At 35.2% G+C, this 23971-nt stretch overlaps 1 protein-coding gene across 1 annotated transcript in view; it reads right to left on the reverse strand.

Moving 5' to 3' along the window:
- The window catches only part of LOC149803557 (eukaryotic peptide chain release factor GTP-binding subunit ERF3A-like), a 67806-nt gene extending 44049 nt beyond the window's left edge, over positions 1 to 23757 (reverse strand). The window contains exons 1-5 of the mRNA XM_089953289.1: positions 23477 to 23757; positions 8926 to 9021; positions 4467 to 4493; positions 4161 to 4187; positions 2710 to 2910 (exon numbers count right to left, since the gene is read on the reverse strand). Of these exons, the coding sequence (XP_089809415.1) occupies positions 2710 to 2910; positions 4161 to 4187; positions 4467 to 4493; positions 8926 to 9021; positions 23477 to 23672 (547 nt within the window). The 5' untranslated portion in view covers positions 23673 to 23757. The remainder of the gene's footprint in view (positions 1 to 2709; positions 2911 to 4160; positions 4188 to 4466; positions 4494 to 8925; positions 9022 to 23476) is intronic.
- Positions 23758 to 23971: the final 214 nt, after the last annotated feature.

Raw genomic sequence — 23971 nt, forward strand, 5'->3', positions numbered from 1 at the left:
GTGTGTTGCACTTCTAAGGTATAAATGAATTGTGGTTACACCTGAATTCATTCCACCAGATCTTCAGAGCCAAAACAGAAAGTGTGAAGAACGTGTGTGTGTGTGTGCATGTGTGTGTGTGTGTGCATGCGTAAACATGTACACTAGTGTTGTAAAGAATGAGTACTGTTTTCCACAAATTTCAGAAAATTCATGTCAACAATCACTAAAAAATATTGTCCATCACAAATGATGTAACCATGTAAAATGACATTTTCTATCTTTGATCAAATCTGTTTTCTGGCTTTATGAAAACACAAGTCAACATATTAGATCCAAGCCTACTCAAACTAGTAACAACAAATGCAACAAAGCATTCATATTTACCTAATGATAGGGATGTATAGTTATAAAAAGCATTAAACTCCAGAAAATTGTGTGAATAAAATATGTCATCCGATGATGACCGTAATATGTACTAAGTTTCACAGAAATCCACCAAAAGCTTCTTATGTACTTAAATGAAATTATTATCAACTTATAAATATACACTGACTAGACACAGAAAAGAAAGAATACATTCTTCCATTATCAACAGCAACATCTGAACATCAGCTTTATTTTAAAAAACGTTATTTTTGTATGCTGTGAAATAGGCCCATATTGCTACAGCTAAAGTTAATTTTTATCGAACCATGTCTTTTTAGAATTTTCTAATGAACCTAACAATACTAAGATAGTTTTTTGTGTGGAGGAAAAGTTGGGACGTGGAAGTATGCAACCTAAAGAGCAATGGAAATTGCCCAGTAAGCCAGTTTGACAGCATTCTGAAATGAAGCTGGAATTTCCATCTTGAAAGTAACCTCTAGAAGAAATTTATTTAGGGAGGAAAGATCTATAATCAGCTTCTGTTTTTGACCCTTTTAAGGGATAAGAAATATCCAGGAGCAGAAAGCTGACTACTGTGTGTCCTGAACCCATTCTACTGTGCCCTTCTGAAGAAGGTTTTGCACTTCTTTCTTTAACATGTTTGATTGATGGAAGACAATGGGTGCCCTTGATATGGGGGGTTTGTGAAGCAAAGATATAAACCCTCCTTCACTATAGATAGGACCCACCAATCTTCCATGATATTCAACCAGGATCACCTGTGTGTACCAAAAAAATGAGGTATGAACTGCAGGAGAGGCGATGTTTCACTATGGATGACCTCTCTTCCCCACTCCACTTGCCTATTTGGGAAAGGGGGAGGCAAAAGTAGACATCTCTGCTAAGCCCTTGCCTCTCCACTTACTCTATTTGTGGAGTGGACTTAAAAAGCAGGCTAATTTATTGTTGTGGTTGTGTTTCAGAAACCCTCAGCCACAGCCTCTAATAGCCATTTCAAAGTCAGCAAGTGAAAGAATGATTACTAATAATCCAGCCTTTGACTCTTTAAGTCTGTAAGGATTTAACTGAAAGACAAGCAAAGGTACCCAATGAAATGCCCACTAGCAAAGCTTTGGCACTGGATGAGAAGGGAGTCACTGACCAAGAAGATTAAAAAAACCATGTAGCTCAACACCGATATATGGGTTCTTCAAGGGGGTCTGATTGATTATTTCATCTCACAGAGTCTTGACCTACATGCACAAGCTTTTGGCAAAGTCTCAAATGTCATCTGTCCATAATACCAAACAGGAGGTAAGTCTATTTGTGTACATTATGTGCATGATATACAAGTTAATGTCCCAAGGGCCTTTCCTATACGCACATTTAACAACTTGTCTGAGACATCTGAAATAAACTTCTGAAAATGAGAAACTTTAGCATGATAAAAAAAAGCAGGTGAAATAAAATAACAAGGGTTGCATCAGCCTCATGTTTTTCTAAGAAGTTTACTGATCAGTACTGTAAACAAGAAGAGTTTATTAGCTTCATTTGATTTATGAATCATAAACACAAAAACATCATTGTTGGATAACAGTATTGTTATAAAACAATACTGAGACACTTGGGGTGGTTGGATTCTCTATTAAATGGACAATTTTATGAGGACCTGTAACAATGATTACATATTCCAATTGCAATGTTCTACTCACTTATGTAGAAGGATGGAGGATAGATGGTTTGTCATGCAACAAGACATGAATTAAAATATTATCAATGTTATCTAATCAAACAATAACATTTCTGGAGATAGGACAGAAGATAATTTCACTACAAAGAATCACTTGTTGATATTTTCTCTCTTCATAGTGTTTTTTCCCACATGTTGACTAAAATGTTGTTAAAAAAAAGAATGACATGCTATAGCGCACGGGCTGATGGCATAGGTCAGATTGGGTTTATGCACATTATAAGAAATCTCTAGAAATGTGATGAGGTGTATCTAGCATCCATGACATATCTATATTGTAAAAGTTGTATTTATATTGTGAGAAGTTTAATATGGTTTTTAAAAGTTACTTGAGAACATGTTAACAAATAACGAGAAAAGTGGCTTCATTCTCGCATTACTGTGCTTAATTTATCTCAGTCTTTCACAATTTCAATATATTTTGGCATACACTGCAATAGTGCTAACTTGATCTAGGATATAATACATTTTTATTTCATAAGTTAAGGAAAACATTTTCTCTTATAAGTGTTCAGTAATTTCTGGCCAGTATTATAATGTTATGCCTTCTCTTCTGAATGAATACAATTTGTCTCCATCCAATTATGAAGTCTCTTATTTTCCACACTTACCTACATGACCTATGAAGACAACATTAACATGCTCTTTCTTCACTTTAGGTGGGCCTTTGTTTGCATCTTTCTTCTTAGGTATGGCCACTGCCTGCAACTCGGATTGCATGGTTACATCTCCTTCCTCCAGCCCCTCCATCTCTTCCAAGTCCAAATCGTCATCCACATCTTCATCTTCCCCTTTAGCCCAAGCATCATCATCTGTAATCAAAATTACGAACATATACATAGGAACAACTGGTCTAGAATGTGTCAAACTTTTTTGTGTGGGTTTTTTCAAACACATTACTCTGGGTTCAGTTCTTACAAATCTTATGTCTATTCACAGACAAGTTTCAATATTTGCAAGACTAAAATACTACATGACAAGAAATCAAAGTGAATAATATCAAGCAGTTATGTGTATTAATTTTGGAAATATTTATGTTTTCAGTTTCAAGTCCATTCTTTATCTCAGAACTTTGTGAATTCATGGACTGAATTTATTAACTGTCTTTTGAAAATTTTAGTGAAGCTAGTGACGTTCCATATGATGAATAGAATTTCCAGAAATTCAATCTGATATCTCAGAGCAATAAAAAATTAGCCACTGTAACAGTGATCTGGATATAATTAATTGAGAACCAACTAGATATCATATAAGTCTTTTGCTTAAAACCCATTTGAAAATGGCCATCAATTCAGGAGGAATAGCTACAATATTATTTCAGGAATCTTAATTGGGGGCAGGGGGATTTGCACGACCGCACGTCCTAGATGCAACCCTGCTATTACTGTGAACAGGTGAATTTGAAAGAAAACCTTATGTAAATGAGAATCCACTCCTATATTATATTACACCCGATTTTCACAAAACTACATAGTAAATGACATAGTAACAAAAGTATAACACAGCACATCTTGTACTGGCAATATCAGCATGACTCTCTAAAGTGCAGGTCTGCACATGCATAATCAGTATAGGTTTGGCATGTGCACAATAGCTTGTCCACCCGTTTTTTCTGGATGATTCTCTTTATGTCAACATAAATATTCATGCTTTGACAGAGCCAAAATGTTTTATCCAATACGTATTAACCCATTATGCATGGACATGTACAATAACAATACAAGGACAAAAGAAACAATTTGTTTCTTTTTGGCTGACTGTTCCTGTCTTTCATTGCTGACCCTAGCACACACCCATCCTAATTTGATTTGTGCATCAAATTGAGCTGGTTTAGCCCAGTACTTGAAATGCTTAGCACTAATTATGCTGTCAATGGATACTCGTATGATCCAACAAGTCAATGTTAGGATTCCCTTGTTTCTCCCTCTATCCATCACATCTTAGTTTTGAATTCAGGTCAGTTTTCAGGCACTGCATGCAGCGAGGCATCCATGTTCCATAAAAAAAACTTCTTGTGAAATATTTTCTGGGTTTTCAATTTAGAACAAAAATTATAGCTTACCAGCCGTTTCTTGGTCTTTTTCTCCACCTGCAAACAACACAAGATTTGCACTTCAATGAAAGCAATACATATATATATATATATGTATGATACATTTTTAATTTGACTTTTAATTAGAGAAGACAAAAACTAGTGAGCCACTGCTGTGAAGGAAGGGTTTGATGCCATCATAAATGTTACATTACATCAAGGCTGGACAAAATAAACGCAAAAAGGTCTCTTTTATGATAACCTTTTATTTGAAATAAATCTGAGTAGATTTAGACGGATTCAATTTCTGATAATGTACAAGAAATTGTAGCTTACCAACTGTTTCTTGGTCTTTGCCTCCACCTGCAAAAAAGACAACAAAGATTTGCAATTTCTTCAATGACAGCAATACATACATATATGGTACATTTTTTTATTTGACTTAATGAAAAGACAAAAACTAATCAGTTACTTCTGTGAAGGATGGGATTGGAGACATGTTACATTTCATCAAGGCTAGGTTTTGTGTTACTGATCACTGCTACCTTTGCTTCATAAAAACAGAATACCATATTTACATCTCATTTGTCATGAAATTTCACCAGCAGTGAATTGTCCTTTCTGCAAAAAATACTCGTGTAGGTCTAATTTTTCTTCACCTTCATTGCCTCTGCAACACCTAGCCTATTTGTTCACAAGGTTCCACATGCACGTGTTTTGCAACTCGAGTTTGTTATAAAGTTCAGGTAATGAATAATACTTATGAATGGGGGCTTGACAGACACGCCAGGGGCCCGGAGTGGCCGAGTGGTCTAAAGCGCTCTCTGTTACAGATCACCTCTGTCTGCGTGGGTTCGAGTCTAGGATTCGGCCAATGTGGGTATGTGAGAAAGCTTGCCAGTAGCTTCTCGTGGGTCGGTGGTTCTTCCCGGGGTTTTCCAGGATTCTTCCTCCACCATTAATACTGGCCGCCATACATAGCCTATCATGTGCTGAAAAATGGCGTTAAACCCCACAACAACAACAGACACGCCATCTTTTTTTCATCCAGCCTGCATGTACATCAGACTCCTGTTCCACATCAACTCCTAGCTCAAAGTCACTCATAGGTATTTCCATCAACACTTAGCCAGTTCCGATAACCTCATCTTCTTTAATTCCTTCAAAATCTTTGTCAACATCTCTATCTCCAACCAGTATTTGTTGAAAGAGTTCACCATCATAATCTGCATCAAACATTTAAAGTTTTTCCAGGTACCTCGTGTTCAGAAGAAAGCATTTGTAAAACTTCTTTGTTAAATGCATAGTAAAGTATGACAATGCTTGTTTTGGTCAACAATGTACCAATCAAATATGGTTTTACAAGCAGTCATGTGAAGTTGAACAGGATGTGTACATTGTTGAGTACCTCAAAACTGATTTTACAAGATAACTACCAGCTGCGCAACTAATGTCACAACTAGCACTTTAAGGACTAAATATCTGTCCCTCTTCTTCCAACTCATCCATGTTTGGTCTCTGTTGAAATTAAAATCATTACAAGAGTCTCTATCTAGTTGTATATGCATGATTTGTTGGGTGTTTCTAAACTTAATTTGTTCCTTTATCATGTTCAGTACTGAGAATTCCCTTTCACACATCTAAGGAAAGTGTTCTTTAAGGTGCTTTTGTAAAATTTTCCAGTTTAAAGTTTGATTCATGGTTATCGCTGCAGCAAAATGCATGGGAGATGTTGCCAGGATTGTATTTAAAGGGGGATCTCCTCCCTGTCACCAAAATAAGGCAGAAAAAGAATGGGGTGGGGAACTGCGATAGTTAAATATTTACCCAACATTTACATATAAATTAATCTCTTCCTGCCTGCTCCACTCTGTGATGTGCTTTCACACGAAGTTAAATTTTTAAACAATTTTAACTTGAGTTGAGAATCAATCTGAATTAGTATTAAATCTAATTTTCATTTTTACCTTCCAATTTCTATTCTTTCTTTCATTTTCTATAATACCTTTTTGAATACCTTGTACTTTTTCTTGTTTATTGCTATCCTTATGTATCTCAACATAATGACTTAAGGCAGTTAGTGGAAATCAGCTATTTTGAGTTTTCTAGGTGACCCATATTTGGACTTTCTACGTTACCCATATTTTAAACAAGCATCTCCAAAACTTTCTTAACAATGCAAGAATTGAACTGATGGAATGCTTGTTCCAGGGCTCAATGAGTAGCAACCCCAGTCTAACATCGACAAGATGCCAGTTTACCTGGTTATCTGATGAAACTGTACCAACTGCAGCATAAATAAATGTCATCTGATTGCAACACATTTTATATATATTGTAAAAGCTAATAAAATTATCTGTAATGGGCATGTTTTCTTTTTATGTTTGACGTTCTATTAATGGAATTATTACTTTATAATCATCAAAAGTAACAGATCTCACAAGTCGTAAGAAAAAAAGAATGACACCTTTCTTCTTTGTTACAAAATGTGGGTTATTAAAACTTCAACGAATCAGAGATGTAAATAATTCAGTCAGTGTTTATAGCATGTTCCTATGATATTCCAACACACAGAAACAATCCCTCAAACTTCATGTAGATTTGGCTAAAAGTCTGGCAATTTAAATAAATGCATTTAAATGGCATATTCCAAACATTAGTTTGCTACCAAAATTATACTTCGGAAATGTTTTTAAACCGCGTGGAACATCAAATCTGTAAAACATTTGAATCAACATGTGTTGACATTATCCGCCATATTTGAATTTTCTAACAGCTGATAATGGTGTCAGATTTTCCACAAATGATGTTCCAAAACTAAACTTATTTTGTACAAATTGGTGTGCCCGAAGAACATGGTAAGATGATTTTTTAAAATAATTTTTATCATATCAACGCTTGTATGATTTAAACAGTATAGTCACAAAATGAACATGCAAGGCACCAGTTGTTGATGGTGTAAATATCTGAACTGACAAGTGGTTTTAAAATAAGTTTAACCTTATATTCATTATGCTATTGTATTTGTTTAAATTTTGTCATGGGACCGTGTCAGATCAAATGATTAAAAAAATCACATCACTCTCAGACAAATGCAAAGTTTCAGTATGACATTTTGTTTTGTTGTTCATAAATTACTTTGCATCGATAACATTTGGTAGAATCAATAATGTTTTCAAAATACAAAACCAAAACAATATACCAAGTCTGAAAGTGATAATTTTTTTGGCAGGTACACGATAATGAAGTGAAAGATGGCTGCATTCCCTTGTCCATTCTGTAAGGAGTGAAATATAACATCACAGGATTTAGAAGACGAAACCAACTTGAATCCTATTCATGAACTAACAAATGGACTTGTAATTGAAATAAATGCATACCAAAATAGCAGAAACTTGTATGCCTTGTTCAGCAGCTTAACAACTCCAACTTTGAATGTGTGAATGTGAAATCTCTTACAACAAAAGTCAATAGAGTATGTGAACAGAAAAAAACAATTGTCACCAAAAATAAAGTTCCTGGGTTTAAAAATGTAAAGGAGTTAATGAGTGCCACATTCAGCCCATATTTGACCACTAAAAAAAATGAATATTGTTTTTTGATGAAGCAGTTCCAAAGAAAACTATTCAGCAAATGGAAAATGAAAATGTAAGTGAAAACAATTTTTGCACTAAGAAGAAGCCTGTTGGTGTTCATGCAAGTGGTAATCTTGTTGACAGTGATGACAATGATGACGATGATGATGAAACCCTGAAAAAAGAAACTAACTTAAGTATTCAAATAAGAAACAGTTGAAACAATGCCAAAAACTTCAGAAGAAAATTGCAGAAAATACTGAGAAGTTAGAAAACATTAAAGACAGGATTGGTCACTAGAGTTTTGTGTGGAACGTAAATAACAGATGCGGCCTCAAAGAAACACGTGCATGTTTGTGTGACCTGATATGATTAGTCAGCAGACAAGAAAAATAAAATTAAGAAGAAGACTGAAAGAAAGTGAACTAAAGCTTGAAATTGTGACTAACGAGAACCAAGCATCAACTGACAAAATTACTATACTGACAGAGTTATTTCTAAGAATAGAAATACTGAGAAATCAAAGATGTTTTGTCCCTTCAGAAAAGCAACAGTTATTTAAGAACTGAAATTAAAACTCTCTACTTGAAACTAAAACAGAGACTCGTAAATACCTGATGATGCTGAAAGAATACGAAATGTACAATTGTGAAATGATTAGATCTCAAATACTAGATAAGGAGAACAAAGTACCAGAACTTGAAGATGTTGATGAAATTATAAATGAAAATATAAAGACCGAAAATGAAGATCAAGCTACAGCCATAAGGTTCATCTTTTTGTGACAGAACTAGTTGGGTTAGAAGTTGCTGTCGGCAATGGTTGCAGCAATCAACAAACAGCTGATAAGACTTTCTTGATGGTGCAAAGTTCCAAGCTGATGCTGAAACAATCAGTGAAATGGAAGGAGAGAACAAATTTTGCGCATGTTACTAATCTTGGATGTGAGCATCACTTTGGTGATCTGGACAGCAGTCAGAGGAGGCGACCTAGTGCATCAATGCACCACCACACATCTGTACAGTTGTTAAAATGGAAAAGAATTCCCATGATGAAATGGCTAAGTGAAATGAAGAAAATGTGCCTCAAATTCACAAAGATATGGTCACAAAGAAAGACATAAAAAGGATAGGTTCTGCTAAACAAATTTCACTAATTCAATTTTCTTGTTAAATTTACAAAAAATTTACACTTGTGACTGATTAGATTATGCTACCCACCTTTATCCTCATCTGTTTCAACTGCTTCCATGTTCTCTGTATCCTGCTCTGTGACTGGCATGGAATTATCACTTGCTTCAGTTGCCTCTGGTGATTCTGCAACAAAAAAACATTTTCAATCAATATCTGTACAAAACAACATACAAAAGTAAATCATATAATGTCAACCTTACTGCCAGTCCATTATGCAGGGATCTCCCCAGATGAATCAGACAAGTTTGCAAGAAAAATATAAGATATAGTTAAAATGAATTCAATTTTGAATGGGTCAATTAAAATAAAAAGAATTTATTCCAAGACAATATGGTACATTGTTTTTCTTAATTTTGCATTGCTTTATTAAGAAAGTAGGCCACTGTCTCATCACAGTGGTACCATGGTTTTCTGTTTTGAAGGAGATCTCTGATTATGAATTGGCATATTGAGATCTACAGCTGGATGAATGGTTTACATACTAGAGTTGGCAGCTGATCTCACTTGCATCAATCACCTTGTCTAGAGACAAATACTCCTCGAGACTCCTGGTTTACCTAATTGTCCAACACTATTTGGTCCATGAATGTGAGCTGCGTTTGTTCTAGGACTTGACCTATCAAATTTGGTTATCTGCATCAATACCACAATGCAGATTGAGAGAGAAAGATGTAACATGATAGTTTATATATCATGGATGATTCCATAAAAACAATTTGGGTCGCCCTGTTCAGGAGTAGAGGTAATATGTCAATATGGCAACCATGTCATCAATACTGGATGTCTAAGGGGTGCCATTTTCAATTAGAACCAACTAGATGAATGCATACAAAGTTTCATGGCAATCCTTCCAATAACATGTATGCACTAAAGCCATCTCGTTTTAAAGTGTGAATGAGATTATCCTGTTTTAATCCTCATTTTAAAGTGTGAATGAGATTATCCTGTTTTAATCCTGTAAAAGTTTACAAAACCTGCTATTTAAACAATAAAGTGCAAAAAATAAAATTATGTAACTTTGTATACCAGTCTTATTTTAAATGGCTGAAAGGAAGCGTGGCAAACAATCTCCAATTTGGAAGTATTGCACAACTGTTGATGCTGAGGCCAATAGAAAAAAAATTTAACTGATGACTTAAAGAGATTACCTACAATGGGAGTAACACCAGCAACGACTAACCACTTGAAACATGTACATCTCTTGAAAGTGAGCAGTTGGTCTCTGGCAAAAAGTACTAAAAGATCATCCGACTGCCACATTTAAGTCACCAGTGGTACCCTCAATGTCCAAATTGTACTTGTAAACTTGCCATCGAAGTGTACACGTGATCTCTGACCACCCAGTACAGCTGAGGGGGAGGGGATTCAAAAGTTATTTTTCTTAATTAAATCCTATTGTACAAGGTGCTAGGAAAAAAGCCATTTCCAAACACGTTTCTGTCTGCAATGACCAACTAGGGAGTAACATTCGAGATCTTCCTCTCATGTTGGACAAATGCCAAGCAAATGACTATTCTGGTGAGGAAACGCTATGCATGGTGTATTATTTTTGCATATACAATAACATTAGCCAATTTCCACCTATCGATACCATTCACAAATAGCAAAAGAGAAAATTAATGTGCCATTGCTCTTTTAAATTCTTGGGGATTCTATTTATAAATCAATATCATGGTCAGTGTAACTTTTTTTATATATCAATGCATCAACGCTTTTGTCAAAGCGATACTCATATCGATACAAGTGGTGGAGAACTGAAACAGAACAATATTTACCCTATACAAGTTACTTTAATATTCAGCAGTAATTTAGAATTATTCATCTTTTACCTTTTCATTCTTTAAACTGAGAATTCATCTAAGGCAGATGTTGCAGGCACAGGCACTCATTTTTGTTAGTAAAGAAAGACCTATTGACAATGCTTGCTCGCCTTCTACAAATTAACACAAAGTGACATGGTTTGTAATTTACCCCCAAACACCTCGCTGATAACATACTAATCATCTTATCCCAACTACATTTTCAGCATCAATGAGACATTCCAAATGTGTTCCTCATGTATAATTTATACAAGTAAATATCTCCTCATTTAATAAACACTTTTACACAAGTTACTCTGGTGACTGTATGCTGTCAACTAAGGTCTAATTTTATGGTTACATTTCCTGTATGTCATGCAGTGAAATATAATTAATTCTGATTGGTGGTTACTGTTTGTTCCTGCCTTGGGCAAGCAATAACCAAAAACTGAGAACTTAATGTAGCTTATTTCCTGCATGACACAGGAAATACTGGCGAAGCAACAAAGAAACTTAGTGCAAAATTGGTTATTAAATAATCTGAAAAGTACTTAATTTGTACAAGGTCAGCAAAACTGGTATGTCTCTTTTTGTTGACATATTTAACTCATTAACCCCTGCCTCCACAATAACACACTGTACTTTACCTCTCTCATCTCCTGAGTGTTGTTTTTGAGTGGAAGTATTAGTCTATGCATGTATCCTGCACAACGAGTTAAAGCAGCACAAACCATTGTTTATTTAAATTTTTACTTATCTTGCATCAATTTTACTCATCCTAAACTGTATATAATACTGAATCTGCTTATATCCACATGTCTAATCAGATAATCTTCTTGCCCTTTTACAGCCAGTACTCAAATATTAGCAGACAGTAGCAAAATTCCAATTTTTTATTTGTCTATATAAGCATTTGGCTACTTTAATAATAATAATAATGAGGACTTTGTATAGTGCCTAATCTTTAGAAGCTCTAAGTGCTTTACAACATTAGACAACACCTATAAGAAAAAAAATATAATGATATGATTACAAAAACAAACACCATGAAATTAGAAAACATTAAAAAACATGCTGAGAATATTTAAGGTAGGAAACATTATTAGGTCTTTACATGAAATTGTACTAGCCCAGCAGTGATTTTTGTACACAGGCTAGCTGGAAAAAGGTATTTGTCAATCCAACTTTATGGCATATATACCAAGTTACATTACCCTGCAGACATGAAAGGTTATATTCCAAGCTAAATCCAAAGGTCAACATGGGTTATCATGATGTCATGCAGTTTACAGTTACCAAGTTTAGACTAAAGGGTCTAGAACCCACATGATGCAGTTTTTTCTCTCCAATTTACATGGGTCCATCACACACTACAAGTTACTAAAATATGAAATATAGGTCAGTTATCTAGTTTTTATGGATGATTGACATAATTACATACCAAGTTATATTACTCCAAAGGCAATATTGCCAAAGAAAATGGACTAATGCAAAGACTAACAAAATTACTGGGCTGTGAAATATAGGTCATAGTAACTCTAAACAGAAAGGTCTACTGCTACATAAGATACATGAATGAGTAATACTGTGTAAGAAATGGATTTATTTGCAAACCCTAGCCCAACAAGACTGAACACAACAAAAAGGCAAGCAAAACTATGTCAGTGACTTGGATTTTGCTTAATGTTAATTATTTTCATTCTGATTATCATTTCAACATAAATGTTACCCAAGCTCGTTCAAAGAAAACTTGTTTATTTCAAAAGCAGGTAAACATGTTGACATAATTTTCATGACATCTACATTGTACAATTTTAAAGATGTTTGCTTATATACCGCTGCCATCATTATTAGAAAATTAAAAGCAACCCGTCACATCATTATCAGGAGTGTGCATTGCTTAAGGTGTTGTGATACAATACTTAACACGATAAAGATGTTAATACATCTTTGCTAGCCAAGGTTCTTTATGTTAACTCTATCTACACCTTGGCAGATCAAGCAGATATTTCAGTGCTTTGTCCTAGTGACATCTATTGGATTTCATGAGTTGCATCCCTTAGTATTTAATGACAACTAACCAACAGAGTGTAAAAGTGGTGCATTATACATCTGCTGAAAATGGTGGAGGCAATCAACTTCAAAATGATACTTTGTAAGTTTAACATTGTAAGTATGTCTATGTACAAGAAAAAAGCCATTAAAAGTGTACTAGAGTGGAAGGTGTTTGTACAAATATGGACCTTTGGTTATTTATATAGAATCCATTCATGCTGTGTGCTCCCCTTGTCTCGAACATGTAGGAACAGTGTTGCGTTGGCTTGCCGCCACATCCAATGAAATTTACAGACCCAAAGCACAGAAATATCTCCTCAACCTGCCATGGAGTAGATAGGGTTAACATATCAGAACCTTGGCCAGTGAAGATGTAGTCAATATAATATACTAAATGAGTTAAGAAGTGTCATGTCAGCTTATCAGCCAACAAACAAACTGAATTATTTACCATGACAGCTTTGTTCCTTGTACCTGTGAGGACATGAAGCTAAATGAAAATTTGCAGGAATCAAAAACAAAGAAGTTGATTATAAAACAAAGCATTCACAGATCTGATGTGTGTATCCCCCAATAAAATGTACAGGGTTAAAAGGAAATAAAATTTTAAAATTTCAGATTTATTTTAGGTCTTTATCAAAGATTTAAATTTTCTGAGAGTCAAGACACAAAGCAGTTACAAATGTCTCAATGGTTAGCATAACATTTATTAAAAATTTGATAAAGTATACTTTTGAGTTGGTTTCTAAATAAAATGAAAATATAGTGAAAAGTACTAAATTAAAAAAACAAATAACTAAGTGCTAATAAATTCCACTAAAATGTCTATTATACAGTCAGTATGCAATACACTGTACACTATATATAATATCCTCAGGGATCAAGCTAGACTTGAAATTTAGATAGTAGTAGCTTCTCCTCAAGGACAGAACAGGGAAAGTGGTACCTAAGCAAGGCGAAGTAGGAGCGAAAACAAGAAATACAATGTTTCTTATTTTAATTTTAATTATGACCTAAATTTTTCAGTATGCATTTAACATTATTTTTAAGCAATACTTTATTTTCAAGTTGAAAAACTGTTACGTTTATTATCAATATATTTTGAACGTATATAAAAATTACTATATCCATACACATTTGTAATAATACTTATAGTCATATATAGATGATTCAAATGGGCAATGATTTATTACCGAATTTATGAAACAAGCTGAATAATGTCCAGCTTTTGTGAGCCTTGGCCAGACGCTATTCAATGAATTTCATAAATTTAATATTAAATCATTACCCATTTGAGAGTCTTTTATCATAATGTTTTTATTTCTGTGACAATTTTTTCATTATGACAGATGCTACACCTTTCCTAGTCCCAAACAATGTTAAACTAGTATTAAAGTTTTAAAGTAAATTATAATTTTCTTACAAACTGAAAGTCAAAGAACAAGCATCCTTCCGAGAAAACAGAACATTTTACAGACAAAATCATTTTTCAACAGAGATTGTCCAATGCTCATGAGGTGGCATTGTTTGATGTAGCACCCATTAGATTGCAGTAGATAAAAAATGTTTACGTAACCTAAAGTGTCAAAGGTTTACTGGATGCAAAATTTCCCATATTTACTGTAATGTATGACCAGATATTTTTTTCAAATTCCACAACACAGTCTTGTCCCATATGTTTCTGACTTACATGATTAAAATAATCCATCACATAAACTTTGTTTTCATTGAATTATATATTTTCCTGAATCTATTTGCCAAATTATTCACAAATACAGACAATCAAATGAAGTGTTTTCACAGATGCAGCAATGTCTGCCATTACTGGTTCATAAACATTGCAGTTAAAAACTCCATTAAATTTTTTTTTAGAGAGTGCTCTTCACCAATTAAACTTAAAAAACAAAACAAATTACTATTTACATAGTGATGTTTCAATATGCGAAGTAGGTAAATTTCATCATCAATTAACCTAGTGTAGTAGGCCTAATTTCAGGAGTCGGCCTGGTGTCAGGATAATGTGACTGGGTGGGACATGCTACATGTCTGCGGCATGATGCCCCAGTGCTAAACATCACTATAAACTGTCACACTGCAGACATGTAGCAATATGACTGCAAAATTGTTAAAGCTACGTTAAAAATCCAAATCACACACCCACACTAGCTTCAGGAAATCAAGCAATGTTATTTTACTCCGGATAAGGTTAATTGTCAGCTATTAAAACACACCCGTGCATGTTCAAGTTTGTTTGTCAGCAATTGGTATCAAGAATGCATAAATACATTTCGCATTTGGCTACAAGAAAACAGTCAAACTCCCTGGCCACAGTGAGAGACTGTAGTTACTGCCAGTCATTGTATGTCTGAAAAAATCAGTGTTGTTTACGCTTTCCAAACGGGAGAAAGACCTATACATTTTCTTTATATTTGTACGCTCTTGAAGTATCTCATCCAACTGCTTTTCAAGAGCCTTGTTTTTCTCTAATTTTTCCCTTGCATACTTTCTATTTGAATTGCACATAAAAAAAGGACACTGTCCTTTACAACCATCATGCATACTACAGTTTTCTGAGCCAACTAAGCTGGAAACAAGTTTTACTGTTACTACCAGCTATGCTCAAAGTATTTTGAATTATGTCTTTTTAAGAAGTTGTTGTTGTTGTTGTTGTTGTGGGGTTTAACGCCATTTTTCAGCATGATAGGCTATACATGGCGGCCAGTATTAATGGTGGAGGAAGAACCGGGAAAACCCCGGAAAGAACCACCGACCCACGAGAAGCTACTGGCAAGCTTTCTCACATGCCCACATTGGCTGAATCTTAGACTCGAACCGCCGCAGACAGAGGTGAGATGGCAGTGATCAGTAACGAAGAGCGCTTTAGACCACTTGGCCACTCGGGGCCCCTTTTAAGAAGTAATATGACATCTGTTTAGATCTACCAGAGGTCTCATTATTACATATTTTTGTTTTTTCCCCCCATAAACCCTACCAAATTATGCCAAGAGGTATCAATAGTTGACATTTAAAAATAGCATATAATCAAAAAATATAAAATATCTTTAATAGTACCTTGAACTAAATAAATGTTGTGCTATTCCATATTTCTTCAAGTTAATTAAAATGATAACATCAATATGTATCTCCCATGTTTTTTCCTGTCAAGGGCAATTTGAGGCTAAATCATACCCTATTATAAATCTGAATTACCTTGCCCTGATTTACTCCAAAATTAAAATAATCCAGGCAAGTCAGAGATTGTAATGTGTGTTACTGTTGTTTCAATTGCACACTCTTGTACATGAATACTTAGTAATAATTCAAAATTGAAGAACATACTTAACATCACTTCAAGAAAATGAAAAGATTAGTTCGTGTTTATACATCTACAAGTGATGCTACTGATCGCCAAAGGTGTAGTCCAGAAGTCTGTACTCCTTAAAGCTAGTGATCAGACCTATTAAAATTAAATACATGGTCACTGAAAAATTATGAAATTGTAATATGGTGTGCCAATTTTAGTCCGAAAGTTTACATACTTTGGCAGTGGAACATATTTTTGTGCATTTATGTCAATAATCACATGTTTTCATGTTCCAAGAGTTACAGCCATTATGGTAGTCAACAAAAACATCTTAAAGCCCTTCATGTTTAGACCATGGCCCTCGGTTAAGCCACCCACCCCTTTCTTCCAGGCCTTTAAATTTTCCCTAAATTATTTGGCTTATATGCAAGTACATACAGTATGTGTTACTGTGTGTATATTTTGTATATGCAATAGAGGATTATTTTATACTTTATTATATTTTCAACATCTCGCACATTCTATTATCAACTGCACAAATTATTTTATATGCAAAAATATACAGTACATTTATGAAGGCTGAATATTATTCAGAAATCAAGGATGTACATCAAAGAATTGTCAGTTCACTTTTTCCATTCATCCTTAAATTTTCTTAACTCTGCTTCTCCTCCTCAGAACAGACACTTATCTATTTATTTGTTGTCTGCAGGTCAGAAATTCATCACTGGCAGGTCGTTTTTGAGACTGAGAAAAGAAAATATACTTCTCTCGAGCCACTGTGATTTTAAAGTTCTGATATATGCACTGAATGTTATGTCCATTCAATTTTTTTTCTGAACGATCCAATAATTAAAATACTCGAGGTTTTAAATGTTTGCCAAATGAAGCAAATTAATTGCTAATAAAACCATCCCATGTTGAAAACCGGCTTTGCAAAAAGCCAATATATTCCCATTTTGTCTAACTGGTTACAATTTAAACCACAACCAAATATATACTGATATTGTATCAGAAATGGATCCACTGAAGTCATCAATGATCCCAAATTTTTAAACATTCTGCCAAATGAAGCAAATTGCCAATAAAACAATTTCAGTTGGTCAACTAACTTTGATAACCAGCTTCATGACCCACCAAATGCTCCAGGTCTGATCAGTCGATTATAATTTGATGTTCATACCAATGCTGATATTTGATCAAAAAGCAGTCCATTCATATCGTAATTGTTTCGTCTTCCTCCATCATAAACTTCAAAACGTAATCTCAAAACACTCCAAACTAATTCAGATGCAATTAGCCTGATTTCAGTGAACTGTTAGCTCTACCCAGTTCATATGTATCTTCCATTGGTGCAATATTATTGGCCATCAAAGTGTAGACTTGTTGAGCAGATGTCAATCAGTGCCTCCTACAGTAAATTTGTACGGACAGTGTACCCTTAGTAAGAAACAAAGCTGGAGGCCAATCAAGGGTAATTAAGATTGATGCTCCAGCCCAAATCTGCACAAGCTGAAATACAAAAAGGTCATATGTAATTTGACCCGTTGAAACTTGAGGGTAAAGACTATTAAAACCCTGTTAGTTCATTGTAACTGCTGTGTTGGAACCATCTCATACAATGATATTCTTCAGCAATAACAAAAGTTTCAAATAAAATACTGTGGTAGACACAATGACTCAGTTTGGCACAAATTTTCATATAAAACCAACAAAACATTTAGAACCAACACATCAAAAGAAGTAGGGGTGAAATGATACACCTGTTGATACAATTCACAACACACAGCCTATGCTACAATACATCATCGATACACATCAACTTGATTGATGGTCTTTTCTTTTTCAAAGTTCTGGCAGTGGTAGGGTGGTTCAATTTTTTTGTGTTGATATCTTAGTTGTACTTCCAGAATGCAGAATACTGCTACGGTCCACAGTGTGGCAGCTTATATGATGTCTAGCATTGGGGCGTCAGTGGCTAGTACCATCTTGACAAGTCTGGTATGATTCAGACAGAGTTAGCCTGTGAACTCCCGTACCAGAGGTGGATGCTCTAACCACTTGGGCCACTGGAGCAGAGATACTGATTATAGAGACACTTCTGTTTATATGCCATTCTCATCCTTGACAAGAAAGAAAAAATTCCAAGCATACTACTTGTTATTTGTCAGTATCTGAATTCAACCTTTTCAGCAATTTCAGGCTGCTACATTTGATCAGGTGTAAGACTCCTTCTGGTCACCATACCCTTGTTTTGTACTTCATCAACGGTTTATAAGCAGCTTGCCCATCGCTTAAACCGTGAAGGCATTACTGTCATATTTCTAAACAGAAAAGATGTTGTTGTTGTTGTGGTGGGGTTTAACGCCATTTTTCAGCACAATAGGCTATACATGGCAGCCAGTATTAATGGTGGAGGAAGAACCCGGAAAACCCCGGAAAGAACCACCGACACACGAGAAGCTACTGGCAAGCTTTCTCACATGCCCACACTGGCTGAATCTTAGACTTGAACCGCCGCAGACAGGGGTGAGATGGCAGTGATCCGTAACGAAGAGCGCTTTAGACCACTCGGCCACTCGGGGCCCCCTAAACATAAAAGAGGAAAATCTTATCTAGAACAAGCCTTAGTGTGGAAAAGTGAAGGGGACTAACAACCAAATCAAACACTTACTGCATATGCAAGACAATAGCTGCAGTCACAGGCATTCATTTCTACTGGTGGAAAAGGGATGCATGAAAGAATGAATTCAGGGACATGTGAAAGAGAGCCACCATGACTGAAACATCTGTGAATAATGACAGGCAACTGTTATGCATATGGTGCAAAGATGTACAAATGAAAAATCCATTTGTCACATGGAGGAACACTAATGTATAAAAAGGTGCAACACAATATGTGATGTCCAAATTTCCTCCAGATATTTTCTGTTATAACCGTGTTGTCTGTGTACTATGCACTAAACAAAGCTTTTAATGCTGTGTCTGACAAGAAATGTAAACAAATATAAAGTGTTTTATCTTTGTCCATGCTATTCTCAGGATCAACAGGTCTCAAGATTTTAACTTGATTGCGGACTATTGGATATTTGTCCAGATTCACAACCCTTCAGATTCTGTACATATTGCCAAAATGACCCTTCAACTGACCGCAACTCCAGAGATGCAAGAAACACCAGTACCTAAAATGTATACCTTAATGTTCTGGTTAGAGTTGTCTGCAAACAATTTTTCTATTTTATGAACAGGTGCTCCCAGACCCAAAAGTAATCCAACAGTATTGACAAAGATTTGGGGGTCTGATTTATCGATCTAGAACTACATAGTAATCCTTTATATTATTTTGTAAAAGATGACATGTAATATCAGAGGAACAAGCCGGGATTCACAGTATTTCATTTGTAATGCAACATGCGTAATTTTGATGATGAATTTACAGGGTTGTTAGCAAATTTCATGGATACTTAGAGATGACAATTTTTTTTTTTTTATCTTAGAAAGAGGGGCCTGGTATTATCTTTTTCAAGTAACATGATATATATAATTATAGATCTTTCAGCTCTACATCAGGAATAATAACTGCATCTGTAACTGAATGGATTTTCTTATTAGAATGTAGATATGTATATAAAATTACCATATATTACATACAAATGACTTAAATACCATTTATATCAACATAAAGAGCAGCACCTATCACCCAATTCAAAGAGTCATCTGTGTCATTTTGATTGTGTGGTTAGTTCGGTTTTGTGGATTTTAAGGCCCTTTCTTCCGCACATAGTGGGCTATCCATGGCTGCCAGTATATTTAGTAATGAAAGAATGCAGGAAAAACCAATGATTCACATGAAACTAATGGCTTTCACAAATAACATTCCTACAAATGTTAAATTTTCATTTTAAAAATGGACTCTTCCAACATTACAAATTACTTTTATACAGACCACAATTTATCAGCATGTACCAAACTAGACATGCTCCACTATTTCAATACAAATGAGTTTTAATCATTTGTGCACAAAATGAATTCGGTCATTTCATCCACATTATGGGACACTGATGTTAAATTTTCTCTGAGCTACAGAAGCAGATATCATTCGCAATGTTGTTCTGAGCAAACTGCATCTTTCTGCACATCTGAGCAAAAATAAATTTGTTTGGTCATTTCATTCACATTATGGGACACTGATGTTAAAATTTTCTGTGCTATAGCAGCAGATATCATTTGCAATGTTGTGAGCAAACTGCATCTTTTCTGCAAATCTGGGCAAAAATATATTTGTTCAGTCTTTCTAGTAAAACTTCCCAAGTCACTTTGGACTCTACGCTTAATTATAATCAGCATGTCACTAAAATTTGTCAGAAAGTATCTAAACAATTAAATGTGCTCCAATCAATTGGAAAATACCTTAAAACCAAAGGAAGACTAGCTGTGTACCACTCTTTCATCAAGGCAAACTTCAACTTGTCCACTAACCTGGCACTTCAAGAGTCTCACTAATATGAACAAGCTTGAAAACCATAATGAAAGAGTGATCAGATTTGTCTTCAATGATTTCATGAAACCTTCCTCATTTCCCATGGATTATGCAAATGTATCAACTCTCAATATCTGAAGGATGAAGATACTGGCATCTGACATTTTCAAAATTTAAAAGAAATGTCCAGTTAATTTAAATGATCTGGCAGATTTTTTAAAAAAGAAATTAACTCTTATTCTGAGGTCTATGAACAATGGACATCACAAATGTAAGAACATCAAGGTATGGGCTACCATCTTTCAGGTATGCAGCATCATAATTGTCTTCTAAATAAAATCAGGAGGTTTTTCACTATATTTTTCAAAGTCTAGTTTTCACTAAATATTGTCTGATCTTCTGGGTTGAATATACGTGAAATTCTTAAAGTATGTGCAATTTCTCCGTGACATGCATTTTTTTCTCCCACAGGTTATACCCTCTTTTCATAGTCTCATCAGCTTAAGTCAAACGACACGATAGCTACAGGTTAGTCTCAAGTAAACAAGCAAGAAAGCCAGAGACTAATTAACAGTTAATCCTTATACTTGCAATTATCTTGTAAAAAGGATTGGCACTGGACACAATTCAAAGAAGCCATATTCTACTCTGTTATGTAAGCACCAGCAACTTATTGGCAAATAAACCATGCTCTATTCCGTTGTAACTAGCAGTGCCTAAATATGCAGTCTGAAGCTAACGGACATGTGGTAACGATATTTCCCATCTTTTATATCCCACCTTATTTCCTTAATTGTCAACTTGACAGGCATTTAACATTGTTGACTAAATAACATTTATTCTGAATTAGGATTTTGAAGGCACTTAGTCTGCGTGGTATGTTTCTTTGCTCCTTTTACTTTAATGATGGTAATTAACATTTGTATATATGGTACAGTAATCTCACTCATTGAAGTTTCTTTGGTGGAAATAGAGATGCATCAGCAAAGACATCAATACTTTTTGGATTTAAACTAATTGCTAACAAATTTATTATTGTGGCTTTTTTTGTTGTTGTTTGTTGTGGTTATTTTCTGACTTTTGTATCGTAGGATTATAAAATTTAAAAACTGACTCAAGAAATAAATTCTTTATAGTATATTTGATCACAACAATATTCAAAGGTAATAAAATACAACATGGCTTCTGTGAATTGCACAAGATATATATATTTATTTTTAGTTGAAATGAAAATCTACAGACATAATGGACAAATCGGGAGTTCTCTCCAAAAATTAGGAGATAAGCATGGAACCCCAAAAATCTGGAGGTTTTTTCCTCCCGTCACGAGAGTTGACCAGTGATTTGTGATTTTGATTTTAACATAGCTTTAACATTTTTTTCGGCCATATCGCTATGATGTCTGCAATGTGGCAGTTTATAGTGATGTCTAGCACTGGGACATCATGCCGCAGACATGTGGCATGATGACCCACCCACTCACATTATCCTGACACCAGGCCAACCAGTCCTAGCACTAACCTCTTAATGCTGAATGCCAAGCGGGGCAGCTGCAAGTACCATTTTTGTAAGTCTCTGGTATGACTCAGTCAGGGATCAAACCCATGACCTCCCACATCTGAGGCAGATGCTCTAACCACTAGGCCACAAGAGCAGTAGTTGACCAGTATGCAGCTGGATACTTGGCTTCATAATGCTTGTAGCTATTGGATTGCCCTAAATGTTGCATATTTTAAAGTAGCTACTGCCTAAATGTTGGCTTGTGGTGATTACTCACCATAGGCGGCATTTGGAGTATGCTGGGCCTATTGGGCCTACCATGAACGTGCGAGGCCAGAGTATCGGTATCTCAATTGGTGTGCTATTGCAAACAGTGATTATGTCTAAACTATATCAACTTACGCGATTTGGCACACGAATTTAGTTTTTTCACTACAGAAAACGGGTTTTTAAATCAAAATAATAACATGACAACAATGCCTTTGGCCTAATAAGCAGACTGAACTAAGTTGTTGTGATACCTATAGACTATCCGGGTAGCTGGACAGGAATGACCATAGACTAGAGATAGACGGGACATTGCCTGCCTAGCCCAACAGCTCCCGCGCAACCATGTAAAAATTTGAAAAACTGAGATCCAAGTTATCGGACAGCCATTGCCCGCTAGTGACATTGAGAAAATGGCTGCATCTGTGCTGCCACCTGTTAATTGTGTTACGAAGTTGACTGTGCAACTTTGCATGCATTACATGCCGCCTGTATCAGCGTTTCCAATTTACCTGAGAATATAGCTTGACAAACTCATAAGGACGACCTTAGGCCTAAAGCGCTGGGCCCCCTCAAGAGCGGGGCCTGGGGTGGTCACCCAACTTGCCATGTTACTCACGGTGATGGATTAAACATGATATATGTGTGCACAGTATGTTTTACATTGTCTGCCTTTGTCCTTATACATTTAAATTCAGCATTAATATGTAAATGGTATCTTAATGATGTTCTTGGCCAGCCATTACTTTAACCACACTCTTAAACACTGTAACATATTTATAGGAACTGGCTTCTCTGCATTTTTTAATCCAAGAATATCATTTGGGGTAGGGGAATAAGCTTAAATATGTATTGGACACCCATTAATGTCTTGTAACACAGACTTAATATAAACATTTCTGAAGAAGAAAAAAAAAACAGAAAAGTACTTTATGCACGATTGTTGAATTAACTGTTATATTACTGTTTATAGTCGGTAAAACTGCTCCGATCTAACATTGCTCATTATGCAATACAACTCCGTATTGAACATTTCTCTACGTCTTTGGTGAGCCAGAATTTTGCGACAATATAATTCCCCGTTTCCCTACCAGAAAATTCAAGTTTTCCCCCTAATACAATACAATAAACTACAGAAGAGCAAACGAATTTAAAGGTTCCTGGCCAACGTACCATCAGCATCTGATGGCGACAATTTTGGAACAAACTCTCTTGCGAATACATTTTTTCCTGGGACAAATGCCGGTGCATTTACGTTTAATGCGGAGAGTGGCTTGCTCAAGTCATTGGCATCTGTATTGCATGTTTCATCCTTTATATCTTGATCCCAAGAATCTGGCGCATTTGAATTTCCATTTTCAGATGCCATGTCTGGTGTTAACTCGACTGAAATTGGATGTGATTTCAACACTAACAGCAAGACAGCATGTGGACTTCATCTGACGTCACGTAAATTCACGCTGAATTCACGTGTTGGTAACTCACGAGACAGTGAAAATTTTACTATGTAGCATCCTTTTCCTTGTTATATTTCAAGAAATATAAATAAAAGTAACTTTAATCATCATTAAAGATACATAAATTAATTAAAAAAGGTACATTTGCATGTGCCCAAAAATAGGCTGGTTTCTAAAAACAGATAAAAATAATTGAAATGAAAGATACTCA

Source organism: Sinohyriopsis cumingii, chromosome 3 (assembly GCF_028554795.1).
Source record: "Sinohyriopsis cumingii isolate HCF-2022 chromosome 3, ASM2855479v2, whole genome shotgun sequence".
NCBI classification, from domain to species: Eukaryota; Metazoa; Mollusca; class Bivalvia; order Unionida; family Unionidae; genus Sinohyriopsis; species Sinohyriopsis cumingii.